General features: G+C 48.3%; 1 protein-coding gene across 3 annotated transcripts in view; it reads left to right on the top strand.

Moving 5' to 3' along the window:
- Positions 1 to 23,407, top strand: part of FSTL4 (follistatin like 4) — a 432,774-nt gene that overhangs the window by 349,227 nt on the left and 60,140 nt on the right. For all 3 annotated transcript variants that reach the window (XM_053567330.1, XM_053567331.1, XM_053567329.1), the window contains exons 7-8: positions 3,794 to 3,960; positions 17,843 to 17,963. In XM_053567330.1, the coding sequence (XP_053423305.1) occupies positions 3,794 to 3,960; positions 17,843 to 17,963 (288 nt within the window). The remainder of the gene's footprint in view (positions 1 to 3,793; positions 3,961 to 17,842; positions 17,964 to 23,407) is intronic.

Here is a 23,407-nt window from a genome sequence, read left to right as displayed (position 1 = left end):
GAGAAGAGAGGAGGGCTCAGAGGCATCAGGAGGGAAGTCTCTGTGGAACTTGAAACTCTTGGTGCCACCTTTTGAGGCGTCACTTTTACCATCGCGGATAAATAGGCCAAGAACAGAGGCAGATAGCACCTGGGGACAAGGGAAGTCACAGCAGATAACACTGCAGAGCTGAGGGGGTCTCTGAGGATATCTGCCTGGAATAATCTACTCAAGACTTCCAGAACCTAAAAGTGAGGCTGGCCCCAAAGCCTTCCTCACACAGTCCCTCATTAAATCATGTCCAAGCTGAGGTCCAGGCCCAGGCAGGGAGCTGCCCAAGACCACCCCACTCATCAGCAACAGAGCCAGGCCTGAAGGCCAGGTGTCCTCCCCCTACCCCATGTTTGTATGAGCCCTGGGAAGTCACTCGGTCCTAGTCTTGCCACTTAGCAAGGAGGAAGGCCTGCTTGGGGAGGGCTTGTCACCCGTAAATAACTGGAAGCAAGAGCAGAAGGGGAGTGCTCAGTTGCCACAAATCTCTTCAGAATTTTAAGAGGAGCTGGGGAATATTGACACAAATTAAATCCAATAAAACATTCATTTAATTAAACTTTAAGTGATCCAAATATTTGCTGTTTGGTTAATATTTGTGTAGCTGACAGGAGCAGAATTGCGATGATTCCGTCAGGATTCACGCATCCTAATTTTGCATGAGTTTCTCCTGTGCTAAGTGCACATCCTCATACATACAAATCATCGCCAATGTGCTCAGGGAGGAGGCAGCAGGCAGGTGTCCTAGCCAGCGGGGGACTGCTGGGACACCAAGGGCTTCCATCTCCCACTTGGGTTTTTAGCCCCGGGTTATAGGCCTTTTCTAAAACTGTTTGGAGAATATAACTTTGGGGCCACATGGAGGAGGGGGATCCTACATTTAACATAGGCCCTACATTCCAATGAGGGGCCGTGCTCCTAGCCTGGTATTTAGGAGCCCTGGAGATCCTGCCTCCCAGACTGCCTCACCTCCCCACCGCCTGCACTCCCCCTTCTGTCTATCCAGACCCCCTCCCATCTTGTAAGGCAGAGTTTTCAGGGTACCACAGAACTTTCTGGGGTGCTTGCTAAAATCTGGATGCCCACCTAGCCCACCAGAGAGTCTATCTCAGCCTGGGGCAGAGGGGCAGGAACCTGAGTTTTGATCACCCACCCTGAGATATATGATGCAGGTAGCTGGGGAAGCAAACCTGAAATCAGAGCTCACACCCGAGGAAGGCCTGCCTCCTCCCACAGACCCTCCCTGGCTGCACACTTGGTCTTCTCCTTCTAGTCAGACCAGAGCTCAGACATGCAGCGAAAATGTGGGTTCTTTTTATAACTAACCTGACTTCTTCAGAGCCCACCCACCCCCTAAACTGGGAGAAAAATTCAACTAAATGCTTGATCCATTGCAAAGCTCAATCCCAGTGGACAATTTAACAGTCCCAGTAAGTGACACTTTGTCTACAAAGTGCCTCTTGTCTGCAGCCTCCTCCCCACGCCTCCCAGCTGGCTTCTGAGTGTGCACAAAGCCACATGGTGTTCCTGCTCCCTCTGGTTGCCCTGTTGGCTGAGCTCAGCTCTCGGTGTGCTCTTGGTCTGGGCTCACAGCCTGGTGGGGTGTGGAGTCAGGACGCTCCCCCAAGCAGGGCCTCCTGAAGCCCCCCTCGAGGTCTTAGGCACTTCCCTCTGGCCCTGGTCTGGCAGTCAAAGGCAACGAGGTGTCAGGGACCGAAGGGGCTCCCGCTGTCTGCCCAGACTCATGTAGTTGCCCCAGGTTGGGGGAGCAGTATCCTTCTAGGATAACTCAGCCCCCATCTCACTTCTTCTCATCTACACACTGGCAGCCTCCCAGAGCTTCCAGAGCATGGAGCCTTGTGGCCAAAGGGAGTCCCCTGTATACTCAGGGAGTACTCGGGGGCCTAGGTCCTAGGGCCCACAGGGTACAGTGAGAGCTAAACAATTTTAGCAAATTCTCATTCTTTTTCTCTCTCCCCTCTCCAAAGCCTAGGTCTTGCTACAGAGAGTTAATGCCTTCTCTCTCCTGCCCTGAGCAATACACCTCATGACTCAGAGGTGGGAGGGCAGTGAGCAGAACGTGATTTAAGAGAGAGCTTGAAATGCATCACTTTAATGTTTGTAAAATATTATGCTGGTTGCGTCTACATCAATCACTTGGTGCTTATCTTTCCTCTCGAGGGCTCCTTCACCGCGAGTCACATTTTTCCTGTGTGTGACTGCCCCCTCCCCACTGGCCTGTTGGCTCTCTTACTTCTTTCTTTCATTTTTTCCATTTTTCATCTATTCATCCCACAGCCCTGATGAAGCACCTAGTGTAGATATTGTTCATCTCTGTGAGCCCAGGGCCAGACTGCTAAGTGTTTGGTGGGGAAGAGGGGCTTCTGCTGCTCAGTATCTGACCTTAGGCTCCCTGCTTTTGATTCAGCACCTCTGCAGTGCACTGCACCTGCTGCTGTTTTCTCCCTCTCTGCCCCCTCCCACGAGCCTGCCAGAGGGTGCAGGCCGCCGTAGTGCTGCAGCCTAGTCGCAGCTCACAAGTGCCAGCTGAGCTGCATAACTCAGCTTCCACCTCTGTGCTTTGCTCTAGAGCAGAGGTCCTCAAACTTTTTAAACAGGGGGCCAGTTCACTGTCCCTCAGACCATTGGAGGGCTGGACTATAGTTTAAAAAAAAAAAACTATGAACAAATTCCTATGCACACTGCACCCATCTTATTTTGAAGTAAAAAAACAAAAGAGGAACAAATACAATCACACCACCTCATGTAGCCCAAGGGCTGCAGTTTGAGGATCCCTGCTCTAGAGCTTTGGGGGAGCACACATATCAGGCCCCACACGTCCCAATAGAAGAGCAGGAGGAGCGAATAGGGTTCCCAGGATTATTACCAGCATCCCAGAATAGTCACAGACCCCTAGAGCCAGCCTGACAGCTCATGCTGCCACCAGCTGCTGCCCAAGCCCCCTGAGTGGCAGGTCTGGAAGAAGAGCAAGGGAGAACCAGTCCCCTCAGCAGGCTGGTGTCTCCCCTCCAGCCTGATCTCATTTGGGCATTTGAGCAGCCTGAGTTTAATTTTTTTCATTAATCTGGAGAATTTCAAAAAGCTTGTGATTGCAAGGAAATATTTTCGACCCTTCCCATTTGCTTGAAAAATGGTCAGTCGTAATGCCACTTTTCAAGAGTAAAATGGCAAAGACTAATAATTTCTGCAGCCTGAAGTACACTTAAAAAAATGAAAGGCTACAGTGCGCGGTCGCAGAACAGAAATCCCAATCCTCCAAATTCAGAGAATCCTCAGACAGAAACAAACCTTCAAAGGTCAGCCAGTGCATTCCCCAGACTTCAGACAGTACAACCTTTAAATTGCCCCCATATTTATGAGAAACCTGTCAGCTTCCTCGGCAGACCTTGACTGAAGTTAGCAAGGCCCCGACTTCAGAAGGTTGGGGGGAGAGCCGAGCAGGGCTCTGGGCTCCCTAGTCTCTGTGTGATGGTCCTGTGCCATTGGCACCCACGTTCTCGGCTCAACTCACAAATCTATGGCCCAGATGATCCCCTGCACATTAGCTGTGGTTCCTCATCTGTTTTGACTCACAGAGCCTTCAAGCATTTGACATAAGTTGCATCCCCTCTCACTCTACATTTAGTCAGGGAGCTGTGAAGCCCTCCTGGGCCCCAAACTTGGTAAACCTGTGGCCATTTGCTGTGAGTTGAGACTCCACTCCCTGGCCCAAACCTGACTGCCTGCTTCTTTCCCTTTACAGAGGTGGTTCAGCTCAGCCTCGCTCCTGAGGACAGGGTCAGCATGACCACAGTGACTGTGGGGCTGAGCACAGTGCTGACCTGTGCTATCCGTGGAGATCTGAGGCCACCAATTGTCTGGAAACGCAACGGACTCACCTTGAACTTCTTAGACTTGGAAGATATCAATGTAAGTCACCTGGAACTTATCCTGACTTAAGTACACCTCCTGGGTACACTGCACAAGTCACAGCGTGGCAGGGGCAGGGCCAGAGGGCTTTGTTCTAACATCCCAAGTTTGGTGCCTCCTCAGCCTATTGTCAGCCTGGAACTCCAAGTTCCCCCATGGCAGAGAATAGGATGAATGGTGGCCTTCAGCCTGGCAGCCATGGCCTTCAGCCTCCAGGCAGGGCAGGAGGTCTCTGACTGGAGTCTGTAGTCACGAAGTCCCAGAGGTGGCCCTGGAATGGGCTGTGGGGAGGAGTGGGCCATGTGGGCTTTCCCACAGCTCGGGGAGGTGGACTATGGGCCAGCAGAGGGCAGAGACAGGCAGGAGTCTCCAGAACAGGAAGAAAACTGGTTGGGGCCCCTGTGGAGAAGGCTTTAGGCCCTGAGGCTGGACACAGAAGAAAGGATGGTCCCATAGAGGGCAGAGGTGAGCTGCTGGGTGGGGTCAGCTGGAGGGCAGGAGCAAGGTGAGAAGGTGGAGGGAAACCAAGGCAGGCAACAGGGAGCCTGTCCTGGGGAGCTTCTTTGCTGGGTGAGGAGTGACGGTTGGATGAGTTAAGTGGCACTGCATGGAAGAAGAGAGCAGCGGAACTCAGGTGGCCCAACATGGCCACCAGGGGTACTTCTGTTCTCTGAGGAACCAGGCAGCCAGGGCTGGAGTCCCAACCTCACCTGTTGTTGGCTTTGTGACTTTGACTAATTTCTTAACCTGCTGATCCTCGATGAATTAATTTGTAAGAAAAGAAACATTAGTAGTCCTTATCTTCTTTCCAACTTGAAGAAATGGAATAATTCAAGTGTATTTCTTGGTCTGGGTTTGGCATAGATGTGATACAACTTACCAGAAGTTCATGTGAGAAGACAGAGTGATGTCATCCATGTAGTGAGCTGCCAGGACAGCTGACTGGTCTTGGGCTACAATAATAGGAATAGAATTTTCAAGCTCAGGACGGGTCAGCTGGTCCACAGTGGGATGCATGCCCCAGAAAAGAAAGCCTGGTGGGATGAGTAATCAGTTCCTGCAAATATCCCGAGGGTAGTGGATTAGGGGCTGGGGCACAGGGACGCGAGCCGGACTGAGTGACCCCATATGTTGGACTAATACAAAGGTCCGAGGTGCACCACAAAGAGTAGCAATTACAGCTCTTCAGATGGAATATCATTCCAGCCATCAAACCTGCCCCACGGCGCAGTGAGCCATCATGGGAGGCAGGGGACTCCTCATCCCTAGGGGCATGCAAGCTCAAGCAGTGCTGCTAGCCACAAGAAGGCAGCTAAACCCATGACCTTGAAGGTCCCTCCAACTCTGAGGAGAAAGGCCCGGCATGAAATGTGGCAAGAGCCACCAAAGTTGGGACTCTGATACTCTCTAGGTCCTTTAGCTGCACTCCAGAGACCATGGGGGAAGCAGATGGGAGCCAGTCTGGAGCCTCTAGCTGGGCAGAGTAGTACCTTTCCCATCCTCGTCATACTGGGCTCGTCTTTGATTTCCCCACTGCGGTGTGCATAGGCAGAATCTCATATGTCCTTGAATGTCAGTGCAGCACCACCCTGGTGGGTGCTAGCTGGACAGATGCTGGATAGGCAGAGTCCATCTGGGCCTGAGATTGCCAGGACCTAGCTGAGAACTTAGCAAGAAAAGGCAGTGCCATGTTTGCGAAAATGAGGAGGCGTGTTTGTGTGTATGTGTGGACGTGTGGGGGTGACAGGTTTGTGTGTGCAGAGGCTGTTGAGGTGGGGTGTCAGCTTTTAAAAATGTCTGGCCAGTAGTGATTGATTCAGTGCTAGAATGGGTCGGCCTGTGTCTGTTGGAGCATTCACGAGCTGTACTTGGTGCTCTACTTAAAGACATCGGAAATAAAAGCAGAGGCAAAGCTCCTCTTAATGTACTTGCCATCAGTTAATTAAATTACTTTGAGTATTTCTCTCCTCCCTCAAATATGCCTCCAGCACCAACTCAATTGCATTTCTACTTTTCACAATAAGGTTAGCAATTCTGGTAATTGCGGGTACAACCAGAGATTAATGGCCCCTCATTACCTGCCAGGATACACTGGCTGCTGGTGGTTGAGTCAGTAGACTGCAAATAGGCAGGATTGTATGCTTCGCAGACCCCCCATGTGAGGGTGCAGGCCAGAGCTGGCACACAGGGGTGCCCGCCTGATGCGTGCAAACTCCTAGAAAGCACACCCGCCTCCCACCTCAGGGAGGAGGCAGCACAGCCTGCCAGTTACAAGCCAGTAATCTTACAAAGTTGCTAGCTGAGTAACAACTGACCTCTCTAAGCCTCAGTTTCCTCTTCTGTGAAATGGGAGTAAATAATAGTATCTACCTCACAGGGTTATAATGATGAGGAAATAAGAAGATACTTGTAAAGTTAGCATTCAGTATTTCATAAATGCTAACAATTATCACTCTTGTTATCATGACTGCTATTATTACTATCGTTAATACCATCACGACTGCTGCTGCTAAACAACAATTCTCAATGTCTTATAGCCTGAATCCCCAGCAAGCAGCCAGCAGCAGCCCAGTGAGGCTCCCCAGTCAGGCAGATGTGACCCTGTGTACTCCTGCAATTTGTAATCAGGGACAGGGCACCAGCATCCAAGTCAGCCTCGACTCACCCAGGGACAGAGATACTGACCGGCCACCTCCACAAACTCACAGTATCCTGGGCAAGCTATTGAGAAAGCATCCCTAGGAAGAGGCCTAGAGCAGCAGTTCTCAACCTATGGGTTGCAAACCACAGGAACTATCTTAAGGGACCACGGTGTTAGGAAAGTTGAGAACTACTGGCCTAGAGCAAGGTCATCAGGATGCACGGGGCATTTCCTTCTTTTTTTTCCTTTTTGAGAGTCTCACTTTGGTAGAGTGCCATGGCACCATAGCTCACAGCAACCTCAAACTCTTGGACTCAAGCGATCCTCTTGCCTCAGCCTCCCAAGTAGCTGGGACTACAGGCGCCCACCATATGCCCAACTATTTTTAGAGATGGGGGGTCTCACTCTTGCTCAGGCTGGTCTCAAACTCGTGAGCTCAAGCAATTCACCCACCTTGGCCTCCCAGAGTGCTGGGATTACAGGCATGAGCCACTGCGCCTGGCCCATCAGGGCGTTTCTGAAGCAAGAATTGGTCAGGAGAGAATAGCCCAAGAGGGCAGCACTGATAGAGCAAAGATTCCAGGGTTGATGAGGCTCCCAGCACCCCTTAGCCTGAGGTATCTCCCTGCCCCCTCACCCCGCCACAGTGAGAGATGAAATATGAGCCCTGGCATTGGAATAAGTGACTGGCACCCAACACCGCAGGCACAGGCAGCTGATCAGCCTTCAAAACCCAAGGCGGGGAAATTACAGAGCGCAAAGAGGTGTGGGCCTCCTTGCTTTGTCATTTATATAAGACATCTTGATTGGCAACAAAATATTAATCACTTTTTCACTACTCTCTTAATGAGAAGCTTTCATGGGCAACAAAATATTAATTTGTCTTGTCTTATCTGTTAAGAATTCTGTTAATGAATTCAGTCACAGAGCTATTACAGAATGCCATTCTAATGACACATGTAATTAAACTTTTCTGACTTGCAAACATCAAGGATGCCTTCAGCATCAGCATAATATTTGATCAGAAAGTAAATGTACCCCTCTAGCCCAGAGCCAAGTGAAAAGGAGCCACTTAGATTCTGCAGCAAGTGAGATTGCTGTCAGAAGCACTTAGGAGTGACCCAGTCCCGTGCCCATACAGATGGCAAACATGAGGAACCCTCCTTTGGATTGATTCACTTATTAAGTGCCAGAGCCACAAGTCCTGTGACACAGCAGGGAGCAAAAACACTGTCCTCAGCCTCCAAGGGGGCAAGGTATCCACAAACAGCTGTAAGGAGCTGTTCTGGCTGGGGCTTCTATAGGCAGGGATAAGTGTGTAAGAGAGGAGTGTGTTGGGGCGATCTGGGGCCAGAGCACACAGAACATAAAGGATCTGGAGTGTTAATATAAAGAGTCTCAGCCATTCCCCTGTGCTCGGTGAGGAACCATAAATTTTTTATTAGAGAGTGATATAGTGAGATGTGGATGCTGCAGAAGTGCTGAGCCCCTTCCAGCCTAAGAGGAACATGCATCCCAGGAGGACCCCAAGTAATGTGGGGCCCAGAAATGAGGGGAGCCTCACTGTGTCCTCCTCCTCACTGACTTCCCCAGTGGCACGTCTGGAGTGGAGCAGTGCCCCGGGCCAGCCATGGCTCCCAGCAAGTTTCCCTGCACCAGCCATGGCTCCGTTCAAGGCCCCTTTGCCTTCTTCAGGTTGTCAGGACGTTCAGCCTAGACGTAGCATGCCTCCCAAGGATACCTGGGCCACCACATCACGGAAGGCTTCAGCCTCACCCGGCCCACCTTGCAGGAAGGAAAACAAAACCACCACTGGACAGAGACTAGAATTGTGGCCTAACAGTGCAAAGCCCCAAAAGACAGGTACTCCCCAGCAGAGTCAGCAGCCCAGGGAACTAGTTGCGGTGCCTTCTGGCAGCCGGTCTCTGGATTATGATGCCTCCTTCTGTTCATTTGATGAGAAATCAATAGTTTCTGCTCATGCTCATATTCCCCAGAGCTAACAAAGTACAGCCTATAATTTGTTTGCTTCCTGGCTGACTGTGGGTTTCTCTACTGCAGCAGCTGTGGGTCTGGATGTGGTTCTGACTTGCCCCAATGACCCCTCCCACCTCGCCCTCAGGGAACTGCAACCCATTGCCCCTAGCCCAGAACCTGAATGGGGGGTGGCCACCAGCAGCACCCTGTGCACCGCGTGACCTGGGCTTGTGGCAGGCTGCCCTGCAGGAGTGTGCTAGGCCGTGTCTGCAGGACAGGAGCCGTCACCCCCAGCCCTGCCATGGAGCCCCCACAGGGACCCTTCCCCGCCAGCTCTCCCTGCAACCTCCATCTCTCGAGAGCTCAGATCTAGGTTTTGTGGGTGGAGTGGGGCCCATCTCAGGCTACCCTAGCCCCCACACTGGGTGTCGGAGGGGACAGAACATTGGTTTACATGTTCCATTTCTGCCCCACTTTTTGCAGAAATGGAACATGTAAACCAATCATGGACCTCCAGCACTCCTAACCACCTAGCCCCCACAGCAGCTGCTCCCAGAGAGGTGAAGGCACTGTCCCCAAACCAGTCTGCATGCCCTGCCTCAAAACATCTCCTGCTGTCCCTTTCATAAAAGTCTTTCTCGCTGCCCCTTATGAACCTAAAGACCAGGGGCCCATCGAGGAGGGGGAAGAAGCAGGAATAGGACATCACAGGTAATCACTGACTGCATCATTGCAACTAAGCAGTCCCATGCATGGAGCCAAATTCTGTGCTGGGTCGGTTCATAAGTATCACCTCATCTCTTACCCCAGCTCCATGAGGCCAGTGGGGTTAAGCGACTCAGAGGACTCGAGGAGTGTGCCACAGGCCAGCAGCCAGCTACACACCCAAGCCAGAGCTACACACCCAGCCAGGGTTCTATGCTCTTGGGACACAGTACCTATCACCTCACAAGGCCAAGGCTTTTACCTGAGGCCCCTGTGCCTGCCTCCTGCATTAACCCTGTAGTTCCCAGGCTCTGGACCTCACATCTGCTGGCCTCTGACCTGTGACCCCAAAAGCAAGGGGAACAGCACACTCTGAGAGCACATGAACTGTTTGGCCAAGATATTCTCAGGGAGAGGAAACATTTTTCCATTGTAGTCTTCTTTTAACAACAACAACAAAAAAATTACAACAAACTCAGTATACTTCAAATGACTTGAAAGAGCCACTCTTTTTGGGGGGGGGTTCTCTGAATATCACTATTTGGGGCTTTCAAATGTTGGCAGGCAGAGTACAGTGATAAAAGCAGAAAAACAAAACCCATTAGAAGAAAATATCTATGGCAGTGTTTGAAGGATGTGTTAAAAGGTTCGCTTTTTCCCCCATGCCTAAATGCTGGAAAACGGGGAACAAATAATTCTAATGAAGTATATGCTTTCAGCTAGCTCTTCTTTGGAAGTGAGTTATTAAAAAGACCAAAAGAAAATGATTTAGGAGCTCATGACTCATTTAATTTTTATTGTCTTTATATGAACCAGTCATGAATCCATTGTAAAAAGATGAGAGGCGTTTGATTAGCATGGAGAGCTGTTTGCACCACGGTAGACGGTAGACGGTGGTTGTAGGTTTTGCATTAAAATAATCTCATTAAATGCTTGGGTACATTTTGTTTTAAGATCTTGGAAAACACTGCACTCAAAGCACTTAAAAGCCTTGGCCAATTCTCTCCAACGTGTGTTGAAAACCCTGGTTGCATCTGAGTATCCGGTTCTTTTGAGTTTTGAACAAGCTCAAACCATTTGTAGTATTGTCCAGAAGGCTTCAAGATGTGGAGTATGCCAGCCCGTGGAACTTTGGGGTGATTCTGCCCCCTAAATATTTCCTCTGGCCTTTGCTTTCTGGGTGGATTCCTCAAGGTTGCCTCTCTTTCCTCTTACTACCTGCAAGATTTGGCTTGGGCTCAATGACCACTTCCAGCCCCATGTCAAGGTAAAGGTCCCTCAGGAAAGTTCTGACTCAGCTGCTAGATGCCAAATGCAGGGCCTAGACACTCCCCACAGAGCCTTCCTACAGAGCCCCAGACTGTAGAGGAGGCTAATCAGTGCCTCCTCTCTTGGCCACCACAGATTGGAGCCCACCCCTCCAAGAGGCACCCTCCCTACAGGGCAAGGACAAGGGAGTCACCAGGTGTTACTGCACCCCCCACCCCCATCCCCAAGTACCTCTCTGCCTGGGCTTCCCTTCCTAGCCCCACCCAGGGAGCTCACATTCAGCCTGTTTTCAAGCTTCCTCTACTGCAAACAATACCTCAGTAAGCATCCTCATACTCACTCTGTACAGTTGGGCCATTTTCAGTTTTTAAGGATATTGACAAATCACCCTCCAAAACAAGTTACCCCAGTTTGCACCCTCTCCAACAGTACATAAGAGTTTTAAACACCATGTCCGGAGAAAATGTCCTAATTGAAACTGTTCTTGGTCCCTGAAAAGAGCCATAAAAAGAAATTTATTCAGATCCTGCCTGGAGTACTTCAATGACAGCAGTTGCTTCCATGGCTTTAAGTGTGGTCCAGTCAGCGTCAGGAGCGGGTATCTTTGGTAAGGCCTTCTCAGCCTCGGGATTTATGATCCAAGGGCCTCCAGAAGGGGAAGGTTGCAGTTAGTCGTCAGCCACTCAGGAGGCAGAATTGACATCACGTGGCCCAAAGGCAAATAAACAGACATTCCATGGGCCTGGAGGTCACCTCCCACTGAGGGCAAAGGCCAGACTCTTCTTTGGGTAATGCTAATTCTTCACTATCCTTCCTTTTATGGCTCCCCAAGAGCCAGCACACTTGGCTAATCTACTTCCATTCATTCAGCAAATGTTAACTGAGCTCCAGTTGTGCACCAGGAACTGTGCGACATGCTGGCGACAACCACACAACACACAGAGAGATGAGGTGCCTCCCTTTTGGCACCCACAATCACAGGGAGAGACTGAACACATAGTATATAAGAGTAATCACACACATGCAAGTCATCTGGGGACCACACATGCCCTGAAGTCCTGCAAAGGATGGCACTCCCCCCATAGTGGCTTCTCTGTACCTCAGACTCCCTCTCCTGGGCTAAGCCTGGGAGTGGGCAGGACAAACCCGCTCTGTCTGGGTGGATCAGTACATAGCAGCCCTCTCCTGGAGGCTCAGTCAGCTATTGAAGGCTTGCTTCAAGTTGCAGAGATTTCTTTTTTGAAGAAGACTCTGAGCAAGAGGACTGGTGCTTCAGGTCTTTGCAGAGTGGCAGCTTTGTCCTCTGAAGGCGTGAACAACATGGGAATCCCAGTGTCAGTCAGGATGGTCAGCTATAGAGCCAGGAGGTTGCTACGTGTGTGTGTGTGCAGGGGTGTACATGCTCATGGGGCATGTGTCCATGTGAATGTTTGTGTGTGCCCATCAATGCGTGTATGTGCTCATGTGTACTGCGTGTGTCCACAGGGATGTGTGTGTGTGCCCGTCAATGCATGTATGTGCTCGTGTGTACTGCGTGTGTCCATGTGGATGTGTGTGTGTGCCCATCAATGCATGTACATGCTTGTGTGTACTGAGTGTGTCCACGTGGATGTGTATGTGCCTGTCAAGGCATATATGTGCTCGTGTGTACTGTGTGTGTCCACAGGGATGTGTGTGTGTGCCCGTCAATGCATGTATGTGCTTGTGTGTACTGAGTGTGTCCATGTGGATATGTGTGTGCACCTGTCAATGCGTGTATGTGCTCGTGTGTACTGCGTGTGTCCACATGGATGTTTGTGTGTGTCCATCAATGCACGTACATGCTCATGTGTACTGCGTGTGTCCTTGTGTAGTGTTCGTGTGTACCGTGTGTGTCCACGTGGATGTTTGTGTGTGCCCGTCAATGTGTGTATGTGCTCTTGTGTACTGCGTGTGTCCACGTGGATGGTTGTATATACTAACCAATATGTGCCTTTGGGTCTAGCTTGGTCTGGACAATGGCCATGCTGCTCATGTGAGTACAGAGGTCCCTAAGAACTGGCCATCACTGGGGCACTGCTTATCATTTAGTGTCTGGACCGTGGCATTCAACTGTTTGTGCAGGGTGATGCAGTGGTTAGTGACATTCAAGGGGCCAGAATCAACCCCCATACTCTGTCCTCCCCGAAGATAGTCAGCAATGTTCCTAAAAAGGGCAAAGTTGGAAAAGCTGTGAATAAATGTTTCCATGCTGAGATTTAACTTAGAGCATTGATAGTATTCACCTAAACTCTAATATCATTCTGGGGTTCTTGTGTTTAACATTTAGTCACTATTCAGCACTGATGGCTTAGTTTCATGTTCCTTACACCTGTAAGTAATGTACATGGATCACTATGACAACATCCCCCTTCTCTTCTCTGCTTAACTATTGTTTAATACTTCATTTTCACTTAATTACTTTCTTTATCAAGGGGAAATACTTAGAAAATAGCTTTTTAAAAGGCAAGAACCACGTCTTAAGGTAAAATTGTCTCTTTCCCCAAAACAGATGTGCCTCAATACAAAGAGTGGTCTAACCTGGCATCTGTTTCTTTCTGGAAGAAACTTTGATTTTGCTAATGTATTTCTATGCATCAGAGCAAAAAAGAAAAAAAAGCTGTCCATGAAGAGATGAGTGCAGGGTGTAATCAAGCCCTGAGAGAAGTACAGATGCCGTCAAAGGACATTCAGGAGAGTCAGGACTGCAGGTTGAGTTTTATGTAGCTTCTTATAAATCACCTTTTAAGTAATTTTCTCACATCCAATGAGGTAAATTTGATTTCTGTAGCCCGTATTCATATCTAGAAAACAATATGTTCTTTGTTCTATAATTATATGATGCATATTGTTTCAGCCCAGAGACATTATTTTATTTATTATGGATTCAGGTTCTCCTAGAGCCTAAGCCACAGGTGGGTAATGCACTGGGTGCTTACAGAGGAGCCGTAACACACCCTGCAGCCCCCTATGTCCTTGAAGGGCGAATGCACACCCCTCAGCACCTGAGGGATTGCCCAAGGGCAAGCAAGAACAAACAGAGATGAAATGACTTTGTTAGAGGCACAGCACAAGTGGTCAATTGAGGCTGAGATTCTGTACGTGCTTTTCCATCTCTGCCTCATGCTCAGAGGGCAGCCTTCTCTTTGATCAATTCCAGCACGTCCTGGCCTGAGGAATGGAAAAGAGGCAAGAGTCCCTCTGAGAGCTGCCGTAAGGAGGAGGAGAGAGGATGGGGAAGGAGGGACAAGAATTGAGACCAGTGCTCTGCCCTTCCACCAGCCCCCATGTGACCCCATGTGACTGGACAATGTTTGGGTGGATGGGAAGGCAGGAGGTATCTACTTAGTTGTCAAACGCAACGAATTGGAACCAAAATACAGTCCATGCAGAAAGCCTAGCTCAGTGTTTGTCCAGTTCATTCCACGAATACATACTGAGGGCCCACCATGTGCCCACACTCTAGAGCAGGGACACAAGCGGCAAAGACGGCAGTAGAAGCCCATGAGACGACATAAAGCAGGGAGGGGTTACGGGCCAGAGATGGGGTTGGCAGATAAGATTCGAGCAGGCTTGAAGGAGAGGGAGACAGATAGACAGCCTTGGTGAGGAGGGGAAGCAGGTCTTGGCACACTAGCACAACAGCAAGGCAAGCTGAAAGGAGCCAGGTTTGCATGGGGTTGGGACACATGATCTGGCAGCTCTGAGCCAGGTTCTGAGCACAAAGGGGTGTGATCTGGCTGCTACAAAGGAAGGCTCCCCCTTAACATGGGGAAGGTGGCCCACCATGGCAGCTATGAAGGTGGTAAGAAAAGATCTGACTAATATGTTTGCAAGGAGAACCCTACTATCTCCTCCAGACTGGGTTTTTCTTTTGTTCTATGGTTTTGGGTTTTGCAGGCTTTTTTTCTGAGTATTAAACAAGGTGATTGATGGATATCTAGTTCTCTGCTCATAGTAACCTCTCAAAGACCGGGCACTGGATGAACTGGCTGCTCTGTGAGGTCTATCTGTGGCACCTTTGGCCTTGGGAAAGACCCCCATGTGCAGGGCACATCTCAGCCTAAGGAATGCTGTAGTCCTGTGACCAAGCAACCCCATCAAGGTGGTGAAGGGGGGAGGGGCATCTGGAGCCTAAAATGGGCTTCAAGGCTGGTGTGAAGGCTCAGGAAGGCAGCTTAGAGGGACAGTGCCAGCAGGCCCCAGGAACAGACCCTGTGCAGGCAGCTCTAGTTCGGCCCTCTAGCCTGGAGTCTACCTTAGGACCACCAAGTGGGTCAGTGAGGAGTTTCCAAGCTCCCCCCAGCCTCTTTCCCTAAAGTGGGGGCTGAACCCAGCCCTCTTTCAAGATGCTGTCTCACTACTGACACTCCAGGCAAAACATTTTCCTCAAGGCTTAGGTTTTAACACAGGAACAGCTTGGACTAGAAATAGGTTGGCCCCAGAACTGACTAGTCATTAACTTTTCATAAGCAACTCAGGTATGAACCATTTATGGCTCTGTTAGGATGCAGGACAAATCAGCTATCTGGTGCTTCATTTTTATTATTTGATGCTTCCACAGAATGGTAAGAAAGGGGCTCTTTTAAGCAGATCAGTGTTTTGCAGCGAATTCGCAAGGTTCCCACAGCCCTGTGCACTATCTCACTCCTTTGGGAGCACTTCTGGGTATTTCTTCCTGATCCTGAAAGCAGGCTGCATGTGGCCACGTTTGCCCTACCCCAAGCCTCACTCTTGGGGTCAGGGCCAGCGCCCCTCATGGGCTAATGAGCCAGAAAGTATCTTTGAAGGGTCCCATGATGACTATGGTCAGGACCTCTGAGGCAGGACCAAGAGAGAGTAGCCACATGGCAGGGCACAGGAGTGTGAGTGCTGACAGGGGACTGAGGAGTGGCCCCACTGCTGCTTGTATGACCTCTTCACCACCAGAGTGCTTCTGTAGCCATCTGAAGCTCAGAAATGACAAGGGAGCCAAGCATGGTGGCTCACACCTGTAATCCCAGCATTCTGGGAGGCCGAGGAGGTTAAATTGCTTGAGCTTACAAGTTCAAGACTAGGCTGAGCAAAAGCAAGACCTTGTCTCTAAAAAACAGCTGGGTGTTGTGGTGAGCACCTGTACTCCCAGCTACTTGGGAGGCTGAGGCAAGTGGATTCCTTGAGCCCAAGAGTCTGAGGTTGCTGTGAGCTACGACGCAGTGGCACTCTACCAAGGGTTACCAAGTGAGACTCTGTCTCAAAAAAAAAAAAAAGAAAAGAAAAGAAATGGCAAGAGAATGGCACAGGGATGGTTTGGTATTTTCTCTAGGGGGTCAAGAGAAATTTTGCATCTTCTTTTAATAATAAGAGTCTAGGTATGGTGGGTATAAACCCAGTGATTTGGGAGACTGAGACAGGAGGATTGCATGAGACCAGGAATTCAAGACCAGCCTGAGCAACATAGGCAGACCTTGTCACCTTGTCTCTATAAAAAAAAATTAAATAAAAATTAGCCAGCCACGGTGGTGCCCACACTTGTATTCTCACCTACTCGAGAGACATTGGCAGGAGGATTACCTGAGCCTAAGAGTTCAAGGCTGCAGTGAGCTATGATCATGCTACTGTACCCTAGCCTGGGTAACAGAGTGGGAACCTGTCTTTTTAAAAAGTCATAATAATAATGATAAGAAAAATAGCATCCCCCATGTATGTCATGCTTCCTATATTAGAGAACATATTCATATGAATTCTTCCACCAAATCTCCCAACACCCTATCTGCCTAAAGCAGATAGGGCAATGTACTGTCCACAACTTAGAGATGGAGAAAACTGTGCCCAGGGGCTGTCTGGTCAATGGCAGAGCTCAAGCTAAACCCCAGGGTGTTCTGAGTGTCTTGAATCCCAGCTGCTGGACTCCCCATCACTCCTCGCACAGCCCTCTTTCTTACCAGCAGGCCTAGACCCTCTCTGTCCTGTCAACTGTGAATACCATGTCCTCAAGCAAATCTGACAAGGGATCTCCGTGGAATACTAGTAATTCCAATCTCCAGCACATCTGAAGTTGGCATCTACAAGGGGCCAGCACTGTGTACAGTTCTGCCAGAGAGAGCGCAGCTGACTGGGAAGTGCTTTGTGTGCAGGGTTTGTCAGGGGACTCCCGTACAGCCTGATGCCCACTCCTGCCCACCCCTCTATGCACTGGCCAATAAGACCCCACATTGTTAGGTTGCAGAGATGACAGTGCCAAGGCTCTGTCATCAGGCTCAATGGACCATTTCTTATGGAACCCCTGGACATCAGCCCTCCCTGGCTCTCTTACGTCCTTGCTCTTGGGTTTTTGTTGTTGTTGTTGGCCCCATTTTATTCACAGTTCAATTTTCCTTCCCTTGGATTACCCAGATCTGCAAGCTGCCTGAAATTATTTGGGGACTGAGTAGGGATCTAACCATAATGAAGGAAAACTATAGCCACAGGCCAAATCCTGCCCACCAACTTTGAGTGGCGTCTTATTTTTATTTATTTATTTATTTATTTTATTGTTGGGGATTCATTGAGGGTACAATAAGCCAGGTTACACTGATTGCAATTGTTAGGTAAAGTCCCTCTTGCAATCATGTCTTGCCCCCATAAAGTGTGTATTTTTATTTTTTTATTTTTTGCAGTTTTTGGCCAGGGCTGGGTTTGAACCCACCACCTCCAGTATATGGGGCCAGCCCCCTACTCCTTTGAGCCACAGGCACCACCCCCTGCCCACCAACTTTAAACAAAATTTCATTAGAACGTAGCCACACTCATTAATTATGTGTTGTCAAGACTGTTGTCATGCAGTGATGGCAAAGTTGAGTAGCTGACAGAAACCCTACCCATGCCATCCACGATGACCAAAATGTGTATTTTCTGTCCCTTAACGTTTGCTGATCCCTACTCTAAACAAGAGCTGCCCCCCAGAAACAGGTGGTCAGCAAGATGAACTCAAGGGGCACATGGGCTGAGGTAGTCGAAACTGAGAGAAGTGTGCTGGGGACATGTCCAAGCTGGGCACACAGAGGAGATGCCAGGGGCACGAGGCCTTAAACAAATATGGGGCCTGGCCAGCAGTGTGGAGGAGACAGGGCATCACTGCTGCCCAGGGCAGCTCAGCCCCACAGGCAGCTCTGGCTGAGTGAGGGATGGGCAGGAAGAAACTCTTTCCCTGCTGCAGGGTTTCTATTTCCCTGGAAAACCAGGAGACAGGGCTTGCCTTCCCAGCCTACTCTGTAAAGAAGCCAATCTTGCTGTCTTCTTTGCCTCATGCAGGACTTTGGAGAGGATGACTCCCTGTACATCACCAAGGTGACCACCATCCACATGGGCAATTACACCTGCCACGCCTCGGGCCACGAGGAGCTGTTCCAGACCCACGTCCTGCAGGTGAATGGTTAGTAAATGGCTCCATGCATGTTGTCCCCTTTAAGCCTTCCCAAAATGCTGCTCAGAGCAACATTCACCCTTCCTGCATTCTGCCTTCTTAGAGAAATATCCAATCCCCAAATATCCAATCTCTCTTTTAAGTAAAGGAGAACAGTGAGGAACTAACAAAGTGTGTTGACTAATATTCATCCTTCTTCACCCAAAGCCTCCTCAGATGAAATGAATCCAAGTGCTGACGGGGGTGAGGCACTGGACAAGTCACACTGGGCAGCCCGGGTTCCCGTCAGCCCCAGAAGAGTGTAGGGTGTGCCCCGTAGTCGGTGCAGCAGTGGTGACCACTGTGGCCTCGGGATCCAGCCAGAGCAGAACCTGTGTCAAGCCGGCCCCTCCTCTTCCTGGGGGGATGGAACTGCATCACCTGTTCGGCTGGGGGGTGTTATTTCCTCCAACAATAGCTCATGCCCATCTCCCTCCCCAGGGGCTCAATGAGCCCCATCTTAGGCCAAGCAAGGATAGAAACTGAGGGTTGGAAGGTTTTCTTTGCCTCTCACAGGGTCCTGTATTGCCAGGACTCCTAGGAACTGGGAGGGACAACTCCCATCCACAGTATCAGTAATTACAGCAGCTGATGCTTCCCGAGTGTTCACAGTGGCTAGTCCCTGTGCTAAGTGCTTCATGTGGACTCTCCCAGTTGATATATTTTAACCCACCCTATGGCTGAGTTTCTAAGTAAGGTCACTTGCCCAGGGTTACACACTGACAGGTGTCATTCAGGAGTAAGAGCCCAGACTCTGACTTCTGAGTCACAATGCTGGCTGCCTCAACCTGGCCTAATGAGATATAACATGTATAAAATGCTTAGAAAATGTCTAGCAGGGGATGTAGTTCAAAGATTGAGGTGGAACAGACATGGGGGAGATTTTGTTTTGTCTCAAGCCATATTTAGTCCCAGTTGAGCTGGGAGCCCTTCTGAGAGCCTCCAGCCCATTATACAGATGGGAAAATAAAGACCCAGAGAAAATTGCCAAGCCAGGAATAAAATACAGTTTCTTCTACCTGGAGCTGCCCCACTCCCTGAATCCCTAGTGGCAGACACAGGATCCCATACACAGGCGGGGCCACCACCTTCTGGGATTTCCCCTGCCATGACCCTGACCCAACTGGGTTGCCGAAAGGGAACCATTCCAGGCAACTATTTCTTCTCTCAAATTATTAGTATAACTTACCCATAACCTGGGCTCACCAGAGATGTGGCCCAAATGCCAACATGATTGATAACTTTGTGCAAACCTCCTGCATTGCTTTCATAGAAAGGAGCAAGAACTTCAGTCATAAATGATTAATCCATTCAATTAAAAACACACTCAGCCTCCTCACAGTTCAGACAAGTAGTGCTTCATTCCTATCATAATCTCCCAAATCTTTTTATTTCTCCAGCTCAGTACTTTTGTGACTGTACTTCTTACTTAAGGACATGCTTATGCTGCCTTTCACCTTGGAAATGGTGGATGTTTTCCAAAGAAAATGGGCCTTTGTGTTACGTATTCAAAGATTTTCACATGAAGGTTTTGCATATTTAAAAGAAAATGAATGGGTTTTCCCAGTATATATTAATTTCAAAATTATTTTTAGTGTGCAGATTCACACATAAGGAAGAAGGGAGGTCAGGGCCAAAGAACTCAGCTGTTATCTTTGCCACATTGCTAGCCAGAAGCTACGTCTCCACCTTGCTCTGACAGAGCCACGGGAGTGTCATAGGACTCCCGTAGGTGTGTCCCTGCCCTAGTAGGAGGCTGGATCCAGAGCTCTGGCATCAGTAGGAGCTTCACAGAGCTTGCTCTAACCTCAAGTATGGATGACTCTTCAAGGTGTTTTCAAGGAGAAAAATGGGGCACAGTTGGGAGAGAAGCTGGGGTGAGAAGAGGGGCATTATTTTTTAAGATGGGAGAAATAAAAGTATTTTATGAGCTGACAAGAAAAATCCAATAGAAAGGGGAAACTGATGCAAGAATGAGGGAGGTGGGAAAGCAATGTCCAGGAACGAAGCTGGGCACAGCAGGCAGCTCAGTGCTGGGTGCTTTTCTGGAGGAGAGAAGGATGGTCTGGAAGTGGCAACAAGGGCCCAGGAGGGGACCTACCCCACCTACCAGCCTAGTACTACCAAGACAGAAGGACCAAGACTAAAGAACCTGCAGGGGAGGCAGCATCCTCAGGAGGAAGCCAAAATTCCATTGGAATAAGAGTGAAGGAGGGCAGCACCTGTGGCTCAGTGGGTAGGATGCCGGCCCCATATACTGAGGGTGGCGGGTTCAAACCCAGCCCCAGCCAAACTGCAACAAAAAAATAACTGGGCATTGTGGCGGGCACCTGTAGTCCCAGCTACTCAGGAGGCTGAAGCGGGAGAATTGCCTAAGCCCAGGAGTTGGAGGTTGCTATGAGCTGTGTGATGCCACAGTACTCTACCGAGGGTGATAAAGTAAGACTCTGTCTCTACAAAAAAAAAAAAAAAAAAGAGGAAAAGAAAGTGAAGGAGCATTTACAGAAGAGTCGGGATGTGGATGATTTAGGGAATGACAGAATATGAGTTCCCAAAGGCACAACGGAAGGTCTTGGGGAGGAGGGATGACCCAGAGACCTAGGCTTCTTGGGGAGACTGATGTGATCAAGATAAGGGGCATGAGGAGAAGAATCCTGATGATCCCCAGTTAGAGAGTTGGGGCCAGACTGGGAAGTGGGGGTGAGGGGGTACTGGAGGTGGAGCAGGTGGAGGTCTCAGGCCCCTCTTTATTCCTGGCTGAGGGATGGAGCCAGGGAAGTTGTCTTTCCCCCAAAGATACCTTCAGTTCAAGGGCACCTGAAGATCAGCAGAGGGAGTGAGCTATCTTTTAACACCTGCCAATGGAGACCCAGATGTCTTGCATTTAGTTGTGTATTTTTTCACCTTTTTAAAATTTGTTTTCTTGATACATAGTATTTGTAACATAATTATGGGGGACAGGTGATGTTTTGCTACATACAATGTATAATGATCAAGTTGGGGTATTTGGGGTATCCATCACCTCGAGTATTTATCATTTCTATGCATTGGGAATATCACAAGTCTTCTCTTCCACCTATTTTGAAATATACAATACATTGTTGTTAACTATGGTCACCCTACTCTGCTATCAAACATTAGATCTTATTCCTTCTATTCAACTGTTTGTACCTATTAACTAACCTCTCTTTTCCCCCCTTTCAACACACACATTCTTCCCACCCTCTCATGTCTATCATTCCACTCTCTACCTCCATGAGATCAAGTTTTTCAGCTCCCCTGTATGAATGAGAATCTATTTATCTTTCTGTGCCTGGCTATTTCACTTAACACAATGACCCCCTGCTCCATCCATGTTGCTGAAAATGACATAATTTAATCTTTTATGGCCAAAGAGTAGTCTATTGTGTGTATACCACATTTTCTTTTTTTTTTTTTTGTAGAGACAGAGTCTCACTGTACCGCCCTCGGGTAGAGTGCCATGGCGTCACATGGCTCACAGCAACCTCCAACTCTTGGGCCTACGCAATTCTCCTGCCTCAGCCTCCCGAGCAGCTGGGACCACAGGCACCCGCCACAACGCCTGGCTATTTTTTGGTTGCAGTTTGGCCGGGGCCGGTCCTGAACCCACCACCCTCGGCATATGGGGCCGGCGCCCCACTCACTGAGCCACAGGCGCCACACATTCATTGATGAACACAAGTTGATTTCATATCTTTGCAATTGTAAATAGTGCTGCAATAAACGTGAGGTCATTAGGTATCCCTTTGATGTAGTGATTTCTTTGGATAAATACCCAGTAGTGAGATTGCTGGGTTGTATAGAAGTTCTATTTTTAGTTTTTTGAGAAATCACCATACTCTTTTCAGTACTGGTTGCAGTAATTTCCACCAATAGTGTATTTCCACCAGAGTTCCCTTTCTCGGTATCCTCAGCCTGTAATAGCCATTCTAACTGGGGTGAGATGGTATCTCATTATGGTTTGGATTTGCATTTCCCTAATAATTAATGATGTGCATTTTTCATACACCTGTTGCCCATTTTATGTTTTCTTTTAAGAAACACTATTCACATCTTTTGCCTACTTTTAATGGGAATTTTTTTTTTTACTTTTGAGTTATTTGAGTTCTTTGTATATTCTAGATATTAGTCCCTTGCTAAATGAATAGTTGCAAATATTTTCTCCCATTCAACAGGTTATTTCTTCACTTTATTGATTGTTTCCCTTGTTGGACAAAAGCTTTTTAGTTTAATCCCATTAGTTTAGTCCCATTTGTCTATTTTTGGTTTTGTTGCCTATACTTTTAAGGTCGTAGCCATAAAATCTTTTCCTAAACCAATGTCCCAAAGTGTTTCCCCTGTGTTTTCTTCTCATGGTTCTATAGTTTCAAGTCTTACATTTAAGTCTTTAATCCATCTTGAGTTGAGTTTTTATATGGATCATTTTCATTCTTCTGCATATGGATATCCAATTTCCCCAGCACCATTTATTGAAGAGATCATCCTTTCCCCATTGTATGTTCTTACCACCTTTGTCAAAAATCAGTTGGCTATAAATACGTGGATTATTTCTGGGTTCTCTATTCTGTTCCATTCGTCTGTATGTCTGGTTTTATACCCATACCATGCTATCTTGTTTACTATAGTTTTGTAACATATTTTGAAGTCAGGTAGTATGACTTTGGGTTTTTTTTGCTCAAGATTACTTTGGTGATTCAGGTTCTTTTTTAGTTCTTATGAATTTTAAGATATTTTTCTAATTCTTTGAAAAATGACATTGGTATTTAGATATAGATTGCTTTGAATTTGTAGACTGCTTTGAGTAGTATGGTCATTTTAACAATATTAATTCTTTTAATCTATAAGCATACAATGTCTTTCTATTTGTTTGTATCCTCTTCAATTTATTTCATCAGTGCTTTAAAGTTTTCTTTGTACAGTTCTTTCACCTCTTTGGTTAAATTTATTCTTGGTGGAGCTTGTAGCTGTTGTAAATGGGATTGCTTTCATGATTTCTTTCTTAATTACCTCATTATTGGTGTATAGGAATGCTACTGATTTTGTATTTATATTTTGCATCCTACAACTTCACTGAATTTATGGTTATGTCATCTGCAAAGAGGCATAATTTGACATCCTCATTTCAAGCTTGGATGCCTTTTATTTTTCCCATGATTGATGGCTCTGGCTAGGGCTTCCAGTACTCTGTTGAATAGGAGCAGTGAAAGTGCGTATCCTTGTGCTGTTCCACTGCTCAGAGCAGTGGTTCTCAACCTGTGGGTCGCGGCCCACAGGAACTGTATTAAAAGGTCACAGCATTAGGAAGGTTGAGAACCACTGACTTAGAGGAAAGGCTTTCAGCTTTTCCTCATTCACTATAATGTTAGCTGTGAGTTTGTTATATGTAGCCTTTA

This window comes from Nycticebus coucang, chromosome 17, assembly GCF_027406575.1.
Source record: "Nycticebus coucang isolate mNycCou1 chromosome 17, mNycCou1.pri, whole genome shotgun sequence".
In the NCBI taxonomy this organism is placed as follows: domain Eukaryota; kingdom Metazoa; phylum Chordata; class Mammalia; order Primates; family Lorisidae; genus Nycticebus; species Nycticebus coucang.
The sequence above is the reverse complement of the archived record's forward strand: the minus strand, read 5'-3'. Positions and strand labels throughout refer to the sequence as shown.